Source organism: Choloepus didactylus, chromosome 3 (genome assembly GCF_015220235.1).
Source record: "Choloepus didactylus isolate mChoDid1 chromosome 3, mChoDid1.pri, whole genome shotgun sequence".
In the NCBI taxonomy this organism is placed as follows: Eukaryota; Metazoa; Chordata; class Mammalia; order Pilosa; family Megalonychidae; genus Choloepus; species Choloepus didactylus.
In genome coordinates, this window is record NC_051309.1 from 159,738,467 (window position 1) to 159,750,904 (window position 12,438).

The 12,438-nt window shown below is 33.8% G+C and overlaps 1 protein-coding gene across 5 annotated transcripts in view; it reads right to left on the minus strand.

The window, feature by feature from the left end:
- TTC29 (tetratricopeptide repeat domain 29) overlaps positions 1–12,438 on the minus strand; it is a 323,750-nt gene that overhangs the window by 233,147 nt on the left and 78,165 nt on the right. For all 5 annotated transcript variants that reach the window (XM_037830766.1, XM_037830769.1, XM_037830768.1 and 2 more), the window contains one exon: positions 794–1,017. In XM_037830766.1, the coding sequence (XP_037686694.1) occupies positions 794–1,017 (224 nt within the window). The remainder of the gene's footprint in view (positions 1–793; positions 1,018–12,438) is intronic.

The window sequence follows — 12,438 nt, forward strand, 5'->3', positions numbered from 1 at the left end:
TAGTGCCTCTTTTAAAAGTCCTTTGGCATTTCATATGAAAAGCTGAAGAAAAAATAATTAGAACACCAAATTTATATGCCAAATTCTAGGATTTCCTATATAAAATGCTTATATAAAAGGACCAATTCCTAATATGTAATTGAGAAATACTTACAATACCACTATTATCATAATAGCACTTACAATATTTTCATCAGTACTTGAAATATAAATTAACTTTCTGGAATTTTTTTAGAATACAAAAAAAGCAATTTATCACAGTGGTGACATGGAAAATACATAAGTAACAATTTTACTCACAACTGAATTGCAGGCTATTCATGCCTTTCCACTATTAGGTAATATAGACTCTCGAGTCAAATCTGTAGGACTTCCTGATTAAACCTTCAAAGCCCATTATGCAAATGCTAGAAAATCAGCGTAATTATCAAGTTACAGTACTCTTTGTAAGTATCTCTTCAGTTAAAGTCAATATTCAGATTCCATATAAAGAAAAACTATGACAGCACCGTAATTAAGGATATGGAAGATTTTAATATATTGGAAAGTTCCAGAGATGTTATTAAGTGCTAGGCATTGTCTGTCCTGGCTTAGAATGACATCACCAAGAATCCCCTGTGTATGGGCAGCCTCAGAATTCCTCATCTTAATTCCATAAGTATGCCTAGTTGATTAGGCTGAACTGTGCTAAGTTGCCTTAATGTTTCAAATTCACACATACACAATTTGGACTCTTCCCCGAGGCCCTCTTGGCTGGGGCTCCTGCTGCACCCTGCCCCCCTGGCTCCCTTACGATTCCGTTCAGCAGTCTCAGCTCTAGTCAGGTGATGGTAGAAGCGGTCCAGCTTATCAGGCTGCTCTTCCAGGGGCCTCTGCTGCCAGAAGACGGATCTAACCCTCGCAGCCTCCCTCAGGGCCTCCCACTGCTTCATCAGCGCGAAGAGCTCAGTGAAGGACTTATGAAAACCCTCTCGCAGCATGTCCACACAGATGTTCTTCTTGTACGAGTTCCTGTAACTGGGAATAAGAATCAGAACACTCAAAGCTTTATTTTAATCCTTTAAATCTGTGCCGTGTTATTATCCTCTAATAATTAAAGGTTGAATGGCAAAATGCTTTTTTTTCCCCCTCAGTGGATGTACTGAAAGCTATCAAAAGATCTTTGCCTCTAATACTTATAATTGAACAACGCCAGCTTAATGAAAGATGCCAGGAGCTATCTAAATACAGTAATTTTAATGAAATCGCATTATAAATATATCAGTTCCAGAGCTGAGCTCACTTTGATAAGGTCAAATAAGCTAGTTGACTGAAAATATCCAAAAATACTTGACACACCAGCCCTCCCTTCCTTCCCCTCAAAAGTCAATAAGCCAAGGAAAAGTAAAACATGTCATTTAATACCAAAACAATGTACTTTCTATATTAAGTGATAAGTGGTTTCACTGTATGCTATGGAGGTCTATTTATTCATTCATTTGTGGAGAAAATATTTATCAAAACCTATTACTAAAATATATTTTTATTTTCAATTAGGATTGAGTTAATGGTTTGTTAGATTTATCATTCACTTCTAATTCATTAATAAATCATACACAAAGAGGTGAAGAGTGATAAGTGAATATTCCATTCATTAAATCAACAAATAGCTATTGAGTTTCCTACGAATTGCCAGGCACTGTTCTGGACCAAAGAAATTCAATGCCCATGTGAAGCATGCATTCTAGTGGGAGAACACACAGATAAATAAATTAAATTACAAATAAGTAAATAAATTGTAAACATATAATGTCAGATGGATGAGAATTGCTATATAGGAAATAAACACAGTTATGGAATAACAGCTGGGTGGTGGCTATTATTCCACACAAAAAAGCAAATGGCCAATGATAGAGCATTATATGAATTCCAATCATATAAAAAATCATATAAAAAATCATATAAAAAACAGGAGGCAATTATCAACTGGCACGATGTAATCCTATGTGATAAAAAGTTCAGCATGGAGTGGGAAGAGTACTCAATTAGAACATTCACGTTGAAGCCCAATTTCACCTAACTTCTCCGAATGCCAGTTGTTCTCATGTATAATGTGTATATTAATAATAGCTCTCCTTACCTCACAGGTTCTTTGGAGATTCTTTGAAGAACCAAATGAAATTAAGTATATGAAAATACACTGGGAAATGGGAAGCCCTGCACCACTGGTTCTCAACTCCTGATTATGCATTAGACTCATCTAGAGATGAAACAAATGAAGAAACCAAGCAAAACCAAATCCACCCCCATTCTCCAAGAATTTCTCACTCAGTGGAGCAGCCTAAGTATAAAACAAACCACACAGAGAGTGGTGAGGAGGGGAGAGTGAGATAGGAATTTAGAGAAAAAGGTAGAGCCCAGATCAGGAAGAGATCTAAAAGCAATGGTACAAAGTTTGGCCTGGAAGCTAGGAGTGATGTCAAGCCATCGAAGAGTCTGAGTCGGGGAAATGACCTGAAGAGATGCATTTTAAGAAAGATAGCCTGGAAGGAGTGTCCCAGCTGAGTGGGCACCCTCCCCCATCTGGCAGCCACATAAAGGGCACCTATTGCTGTAGGAATTTTCCATAGAAGAAGAAACCACATTCCTAGGCCATTAGGTCAAAAAGCACCAACTAGCATGAGAACAAATTTACTTGAAATGCGGAAGAGAAAATAAGAGGTTTTTGTTAGTTTCTGCCTTCCAATCCAGATAGGAGGAGAGCACCAGGCTGGAGGCAGTGAGATGCTGGAAGGCCTGTGTCCTTTCTCCCCTTCTGGCCAGTCAAATCTCAGAGCATGATCAGGGAGTAGAACAAGAATCAATGTCATATGGAATCCAGTGGAATTTAAGAGTAGAGAACCCTTGTGTCCTGCTTCCCATCTGGAGGGTGGAAGGATTACCAGTAACTAACTCTGCTTCCAACCCCCTGACACAAGGCATGGAAAGGAGCAGAGGTCACTGCATGAGTTTCTCCACAAAGGAAGATCAGAACTAGTCCCTATGCTTTCCCATAGCCCCTGGACTGTATGGGAGGAGTGTCGTAATTTTCCAGTGTGCCCCACGTATGACACAAAAGTTACTGGAAAGAGAGAGCTGGTTTGTCTGCCACAAAGTCCCCTGGCTACAGCAAGAGGATGTGTGCTGAAAGACTGTTGTATGGACTGCCCTGGGGAACTGAAGGAGGACTCAGCTATATCTCAGAGAATGAGCTACTGAAGGAGTCAGAGCAGCCTGTTTCCAGAACAGATTAAAAAGGATGGATCAAGCGCATCAGAGATGGACACCTGTCTAGGACCCCATAGGAATGCATTCAGCTTGAAGTTAAGAGAAATCTTGCCTCATGGTGCCTTTAAGTATAGAGGTTTCTACTCACAGTACAAGATGCCTAAAGAGAGGTGGCTGCTGGTCTTGGCGCAGTGGCCTGGCAAGTTCAAGGTCCATGTCTCTGTGATTATCTTGATTTTTCACTCTTGCTTGTTCCCCTACTGGTTGCTACAGAGCTGCTGCAGCTCCAAACATTGTGTACACATTCCAGGCAAGGAGGAAGAGGAAAGGAAGGCCCCAGTTGCCTCTTTCTCTGTTGTTGGGAAAAACAAAAGCATTCCAGGAACTCCTAGCAGATGTACACTTTGTTCCCATTGCTGCAAGTGAATCTGGAAAAACGAATATCCTAGCTGCTCCCGGGCACATTATTGAACTAAACAAAACTGGAGTTGTTAGCAAAGAAGAAGGGGAAATGGATAGAGGAAAGGTAAATTCAGTTTCTATAACAAGGTCCTAGATCAAGATCTGAACGTAAATGCTGATAACCCCACACCCCCAGGGTTGTCATGTAAAATGCAGGATGCCCAGTTAAATCTGAATTTCAGATAAACAGCAAATGATTTTTAAGTATATGTACAAATATTGCATGGGGCATACTTCATACTTACAAAGATATTTGCTGTTTATTTGAAACTCAAATTTAACTGGACATTCTGTATTTCTCTTTGTTAAAGCTGGCAACTCTCCCCACGGCCCCCATCCCACTCCCTGACAGTGCTATGGTGCTTCTTTACAGGAAACAGGGTGAAAGGAAGAAGTTTTACAATCTTTGACTAACCCGAGAAATCACTGAATTGGACTGGTTATTTGAGTGACAAGATTGGATTTTTCCACTAGGGAGGATCAAAACTCAGGGCCAGAAATTAAAATTAAGTTATAAAATAATAAAGATTTCCAATTTAGCATCCTTGAGTTTGGGACTGAAATTCACTGATCCAAGAGAATGAATGGGAGGTAAGCTTGGAAGCAGGGAGAAGTGATGGGAGACACTGGTTGCTGGTTAGTTAATGTCAAGGAGAGTGAGGGGGCTGAAACTGGGGTAAAGGTGTGAGGAAGAAGGAAAGTAGATAGATGCAAAACAAATTTAGGAGATAGAAATACTGATTTTTTTGGTGACTGAGTGGAAAGAGAAGAGCTAGGATGACAACCAGGTGTTTTTGGACTGGGTAATTGGCAGTTGGCAATTTGCTGAAGAGGAGAAAACAAAAGAAGGAACGGGTTTGGAGAAAGATAATGAGTTCAGTTTCAGGTAATTTGAGTTTGAGAAGACCAAGGGGTCATCTAAGTGGCGCCCCAGAAGGCAGTTTGGGGGTTGGAGGAGGGCAGTTTAGAAGGCCTGAGAGAACAAGGTGCTGGAAACCATCCTTGCTCCAGACAAGCACTGCCACCTTTATATGTTTATGCTTTGGCTGCCAGCATGTGTTCCTATGAATGAAGAAAGCAATTCTGAGGCAAAAATAAACTGAATGACAAATAAATAAAAATTAAAACTCTGACTTTAGACAATAAGAGTAAAAACTAGATAGAAGTCAGGAGGCTGCCTCAGTTCTCATTCAACAGGGATAGAAAGGCAGAAAATCACTCTCTGGACCTCATTTTGCTCTCCTGGAATACTAAGGGTGATTTTGCTGTTTTTCATCCATCCAGCGTCAGGTGGCAACACTCCAAAAATACTTTTGGGAATTACCTGTCTCACATTGAGTGTAGTGTAGCCTTGGTGGGACTGGAATTCAAAGATTCCCTATTCAAGGAGTGGGCTAGTGAGCCAAATTAGGCTAACTGGCCTGTCTCCAGGGATTTTGAGTCTTGAGGCCAGAAACATAAGAGTGTAGAAGGTTGTTGGAGCACAATCAATCAGCAGCTGTGTCCTGACAAAGCTCTCAAGTAGTTCTTGAACCCAGATCCCTTAAAAGTTCCCATGTCTTGGCCTTTTCTTAAGAGCTGGGTTCTCTGCCAAATTCAGCAAATTACCTGATATCCTTCCAATAATTTTTTTTTCCCCACTTAAGTTAGTCAGAATCAGTTTCTGCTGCTTGTGACTAAAGATCATCGATTCAGAAGGGATTGGACTAAATTATTGCCAAGACATTATTCAGTCCCCAAACATCCATGATATATAACTAATATCAATTTTTAAAATTTCTAGTAAATTTTTTATAATGAATATTCTTTGGAGAGGAGATTCCAAATAGAAATGTATTTAAAAATACATACATAACTATGTTGATATTACCTCTATTTTATACACACATTTGTATGCCACTGTTAAAGTAAGCCTCCTTGCTAATACTTGAGAGCAAGAAAGAGCAATTATGGCAATTTACTAAGTAAGTTCCTATTTAACTTTCATAATCAACTTGAATTATTTCTTTTAAACAAAATAATCTTCATTTATTAAAATAAGCTGAGTTTCTGCAAATGAAAATCCATGTCAATTTCTATATTCTATTTGGATTTTTCAGGTTTTATACTTCACAGCAGAGGACTAAAGTCAAACTTCACTTGCCTTATGGAGAAGGCAAGTGTTTTTTAAAACAAAAGTAGAAATACAAATAGAATTCAAATTCATTATATTGTTTATTCCATTTGGATATGAAGTTTTGAGGTTTTGATTCATTTATATGTTAAAGCATATGAATATTAGTTTAAATGAAAATATATTGTTTTTAAGTACCAGAAGAAGAAAAATCTCCTTGATCAGAAGCCCTTACACAGGGTGAAAGTGATTGAGAATTTTGGTGAAATTATGAGGAAAGCTGATATTTTGGAATTTAAGGAGCACTCTCCTGGCAGAAACTTTGTATTCACAGAAGCACAAGTTGTGACATCAATCGACAAGCTGGACATCTATGAATCTGCATCCTAAGGACACAAAATTTCACATTTGAAGATCTTTGCTATTGCAAATAACAGGCTGCACTGGGATAAGGAATGCAATTGGAGAATAATGGATTTAAAAATGGAATTAAGTGGTCATGCATTTAATATGGGTTTTATTACCATTTTACCATTTAAAGGCATTATTCTATGGAGATTCTGTGTAGCTATTTTGAATGTACATAAAAATTTCCCTAAAAATTTCTGAGATAAAAAAATCCATAAACTGACAGAAAGTAACACTGAATAATATGACATAACTTGGTAGCAGTTGAATGTGTGGAGCTCCTGGAAAATGGCAGCTTACTCTTAAACAGCCATAGTGATATTAAATCATTTTAAAATTCCAACTTAAACTATTTTGAATAGCTGCTATTTATAGAGCACCTACAATGTGTCAGGCATTGTATAGACATCATTTCTAACCCACACAATAACTCTACAAAATACTACTTCCATTTTTACAGATAAAGAAACTGTCTTCAGTGAAGCTGTGACTTGCCCAAAGCCATACAAGCTAGTAAGTAGCAGAGTTGGAATTCACAAGCAGGCTTCTCTGGCTGCAAATCCCCCACACTGCCTCCTACTATATCAAATATTGTTGATTTTTCTTCTCCTTTTCCTCCTCCACACAGTTTTCTATTTGCATTAATTGTTTAGAAATTTTGACATAATTTCACAAATATGATGTAACTCCAGTTTTAAAGCTGAACTGCTCATCTATGTTAATCCGTGTTATGTTGGATTAGGAAAAGAGATTGGTATCCTTCCGTAACTAATGTGGAGAGAATCACTGCCCACCGCCACCCCCATCCCCACCTCCTTTAAAAGGGAGCTGACTGGCAGTGGCAAACATGCAAACCAAATTAATCAGATGTTATTCGCACTTGAAGATGTAAAGACTAACAAAAAAAACATTAACAAAGACAAACCCAGGAAAGGATAAAGAGCACACAATTCTACAAATATGAGAAAATGAATAAATGTTATGGATAGATATGACAACTAATTTTATTCTCTCTGCCCATAAAGGTACTTATATCAATTATTAGGTGGACATTCAAAATCAAAATGTAGTATCAACTATTCAAACATATTTAAATTTTTTTCATATGGTGAACTAAAACTACTGTATCAAGGTGAAGCTCACATTCAATAAAATATTTCAAAAGTAGTTCAATAAAAATATACTTTAAAGCAAGACCATAAAATTTTTATTAACTCTGACAAAGATAAACTCAAAAGATACATAATATCAAATCAAAAATTGGGATAATATTTTATTTCATTATGTTAATATTTATAAGCCACTAGTGGGTTATCTTTGTGGCTCTCAATTATAACAGCCTTACATTCATATTGGAGGGATAAATGTTATTGGAATCACCTACAGGATAATTACATTGACTCTTAAATTAAAAGTTAAATAGCTTCAGTTAATACAGTTTCTGTGGAATAAAGTGAATCACTATTCTCACACATACATATCAGCAAAGGTACATATTCCATATAATTAAAATGAAAATAATAGCCATTTCTTGACATATCCACACTAACATAAAAAATCATATTGTAAGTTTTTTGAGTATGTTTTATAGTTTTCCTGGGAAAAGAATAAATTTTTCCCTAAACAACTAAACCAAAAATATAACATTTCCCTAGCCCTGTGAATCTATAAAGAGAAGTTAGGAAGAAAAAATATTTGTCTGTGTTTGAAGTGACTTTAAGCATATAGGATTACAACTAAAACTGAAAGCATTTTTTCTGAATTATACACATTCAGGTTTTTAACAATTATTAGTTAATTATTGGTTAATACTAGTTAAGAACTACACTACCATCACTCATTTATATTTTTGTGTAATAACCATTGGACAATTAAGATTTTTAAGACTTTTAATTTATTTTCCATATACTTTAAAAATAGCAAAAATTTGTTATTATTTTTAAATTTAAGATTTCCAATGAGTTGTCTGGTCTCTGGGGGCATCTACTGGAAATTTAGCAAACTGCAGTCATATCATGTAAATTTGATAACTTTCATTATCCATCTTAATACAGATATCATTTTAACTGATATGCAAATAGGGCTATACTCAACAGAAGATAAATGTAAAGTTATGCATGGTATTCTATCTCATCCATCTGGTAACAGCAAAACATGTAGCTGAATATGAGATCAGTTAACAAACACTCAGTTGTTAAAAATGTAAATAGGGCAGGTGGCATATCACAAAATAATAGTTTCCAAACCATTCCATTTTCATGGCTGGAAAAATTAGAATTATATTTTAGAGATAAACATACACATATCCGACAAAACATTTTTATTCATCTGAATAAAATGTATATAAAGCACTTTAAAAATTGATGATTTCTTGAAAACAAATCATTTTGCACCTCAATACGTCCACCAATCATAAGTGACCTGCTTATTGTATGTATGACTCAGTTTAAGTTCTTATATATTGTATCCCACAAAGCAGAATTTATTGCACTTGGAACAAAAGAATCTATCCTTTATTAAAATTTGTCATTATAATTGTAATTAGTCAGTATAAAATGAACATTGTTATTAATGTCTCCTAAACATTTTAGGGGAATTTCCTTACAGAATAATGAACATACAAGGAACATAGTGTAGTCTGTGCACTTACATATAGTTTTAATATATACTGCAATAAACAAAATAACTTTCTAAGTGAAATTACTGTATCTAAGCTTAATCATGTAAAAAGAATTTTAATATCACACCGCTCTAACAATCTTCATTTTCTTTGTGAAATTTATACTTCATATTTGTTTTAAGAAAAAGCAGAAAAAAGGGAAAATAATTTTGAGGGTATAAGTACTGTCCAATATTTTTATTGTAATATATCTTATATATTCCTATAATTTTATATAAAATCCTCTTAATAAAGACTTAAATATATATTTTAGGTTCATTCCAAACATCAACATTCAAAAAGCATTAATGCAAGTATTAATTTACACTTTTTCTGGAAATTTCATTGGCATTACTGTCCAAATAATGCTATAAATAATGTGACAACCACTTTTAATTGTGTAAACTGAAAAAACTAATCAGCATAAAAATGTTATGAAAGTCACAACATAAGTATTAACATAGCAGGATTTTTGGTTCAACTTAGATTTATAGTGACTTGAGAACCAATTTGATAAGTTAAAAAATAAATGAAATCCCTGCCTAGAAATTTATGGAATCGAATTTAAAACAATGAAAAGGTTAATAAATTGAATCTTTGAGGAAAATGTTGCATATGTAAATTTTGCTTGATATGTTTGAAAAATATAAATTTTCATCTATTAATAATGAAAGTTAGAAAGTGACACTTTCAACATTTTTAAAGTGCATATACAAATTGGAAAATGCCATTTGGAAAAAACTAACCCAAGTTCAACCATTTATTCTTAAAAAATTTAATAATAACTAAGAAATAAAATCTACCCCATAGTATTTTCTAAATAGGACTATCACTAAAATAATTCTCTCAATACGTAGTAAAATATTTGAAAATTTAATCCACAAAGAATTCACTCAACAGCACAATAAAATTCATTTAAACAAGTGCGACTTTTTTTCAGGATATACGGCATTTTTGTGTAGACTGGAAAAAGATTATTTCTCAGACTCAATTATGTTAGAATTGATGGTTAGCATAAATGCCAGTCACTTCTGGTGAGAACAATAAATGTTAATAAATCAAGTAGTATTTTCACTGGTGATTGTTACCAGATATCAGAGGAGAGCCGTGGTTAGTTAGAAGACAGTAAAAGACTGCAACCTTTGCAATTGCTTTAAATATTTCTTTGAATAACACAAAGGAATTTTTTATGTGCATACGCTGTTAAAAATGATTTACTCATTGGTCTTATTCAACCAAATATTTAAAGTACAGTGATTGTAATCGATCTGAAATGAATAAACTATTCATCAGTCAAAATAAAGAGTTTTACCAAAACCTTTACCCATATAGCTGCCACACAGGATTTTAACATCATTCATTTTCTTTATTGGAAAATCTCAAACATAAACACATTGAAAAGGTTTTTCTTCAGAACTTTTTACAAAAAAAAAAATGTTTTAAGTCAAAGATCAGGTGTGGAAAAGTATAAAAATTACCATTGCTTAATGAGAATTTTCAGTGAAACATTTTGCAGCCAGAAGTATCTAACACTTGAGTCCAAACAGCTTTGGTTAAATAAGGATTCTTTTCTTTCAAATTACACTGTAACTTCCAACTATATTTAAACTGTAAATAAGGATTCTTTTCTTTCAAATAAGGATTCTTTTCTTTCAAATTACATTGTAACTTCCAACTATAGAAAAAAGTTAAACATAAGCTTAAAATGAAAACATAAAAATAAGCTTGGTTTTTGAAGTGAATTGTAAATGATGAAAAAAGAAATCAGAATAACATAATTCAATTATATTCTGCTCCCCGATATAAGTGAAAACAAACATGAGAAAAAGAGGAGGAAAACAAAAAATGAGCTACTTTCTACATGAAGACAAACAATGAAACTGCAAAAACATGCAAGCATGGTAATACTAGCTTATCAACTGCATATTTTTGTCTAAATTAGTATTTACAAATTTTTATTAACATAAAACTGCATGGAATATAATATTCACTCTGTTCCTTAGAAACAATTCTGTGATGCCCTCCAATCTTTTTGAAATTCAAATATTTATAAAATTTTGTCTCAAATAATATCATTTAATTTTTTTTTCTTTTGGTCTTCTCTCCATACATCCTTATAAATAAAAGAACTATCATTTTTTTCCATAAAACTGAGTGAAATATCAAACTTTTAATAAAAATCAAAAGCTGCAGAATATAAAAACCAAACTTAGTAAAAACAACAAGTTACATTGAAAAGAAAACTTCAGCTCATTGTGTTCTTTTTTATTAAAGTATGTCATACATTTTATCTTTGCAAGAGTTTGATGAGTTTTGCAAGTAAAATTCTGTTTCCTCTACACTCACTAATAGTCATGAGAATCTGTAGTTTGCACCTTCCCATTAAAAATGCATTGTATTTTTTTGAAATTATTCACCCCGCCTTTTATCCAGATCATGTCTTTGAAAGGAGGAAGTAGATAATAAATGGAATAATTCATGATTTCCCATTAAATATGAAACTTTCTTTTGCAGAGTTTAGAAAATGAAGTTCTACATAATGTACAAAAGTTGATTAGAACTTTTTTAACCTTTTCAAGAAAAAAACCTTTCACATTATATAAGTGCATGAGGAGGTTTCTTCGGAAAAGTAAACTAATCAAATTTTTACACCTGTAGCTTTGTCATATATATTCTGATGTTGCTCCCTCCTTATATTCCAAACATATATTCCCTTATATTCCTTCACAATACTTAAGAAGTATTGAAATGATTGCAAGAAAAATAGTATACAATGACATATAAACATGATAGGTATGTAAAAGAAATGCAACTAATGTTTAAATTACAAAGGGAAATTCACATGAATTAAAAATGAAAACAAAACATAATCCATGCTCTTTTCCGCAATGTAATGGTACATAGTATAAGTGTAAATGACAAAACCTGTATTCAGATTTTCTTACTGACATTTCTTCCAGTGTGGTAATGATACTTTGTCACACAAAGAAAAATAAACATTTATAAAGCTTCTCCACAAACTATCCATTGGCACTCTGTTAACGTCAATGTTCTATCTTTTCTTTGAATAACATAAAAAAAAAAATGAACCAAATGATTTTTACTCATTTTGTTTCTCTTATTCTGTATTTCCTGGATAAGAAATATGAAGTAAATTTAACTGAAGAGTAATGTTAAGTTCTTGACTATTTTAGGGAAGTAAGTCATCTCTTTTCTTTGGGGTTTTAAATCTTTATCTCAGGAATAGTTCATCTTTTCACTAAACGTTTAATTTTCCCCAAATCAAGAAACAAATTCATAATATATTTTTCCCCTTCAAATGTGGATGCTCAGAAGATAACCACCAAATTGTAAGTCATGTAAGAAATCTTTTATATTCTATGCTCTTTTTATGTTTACAAAAGGGGTATATAGTGCACATATTAACAGTGAAGCCAGGTTTTCTCACAGATCATATGTACAAAATCATTAATCTTCTGGAACAAAGGTAAAAAAAGTAAATTAATCATTTTGATGCCTTGGTCAGATAACATACACATATAAACATCTT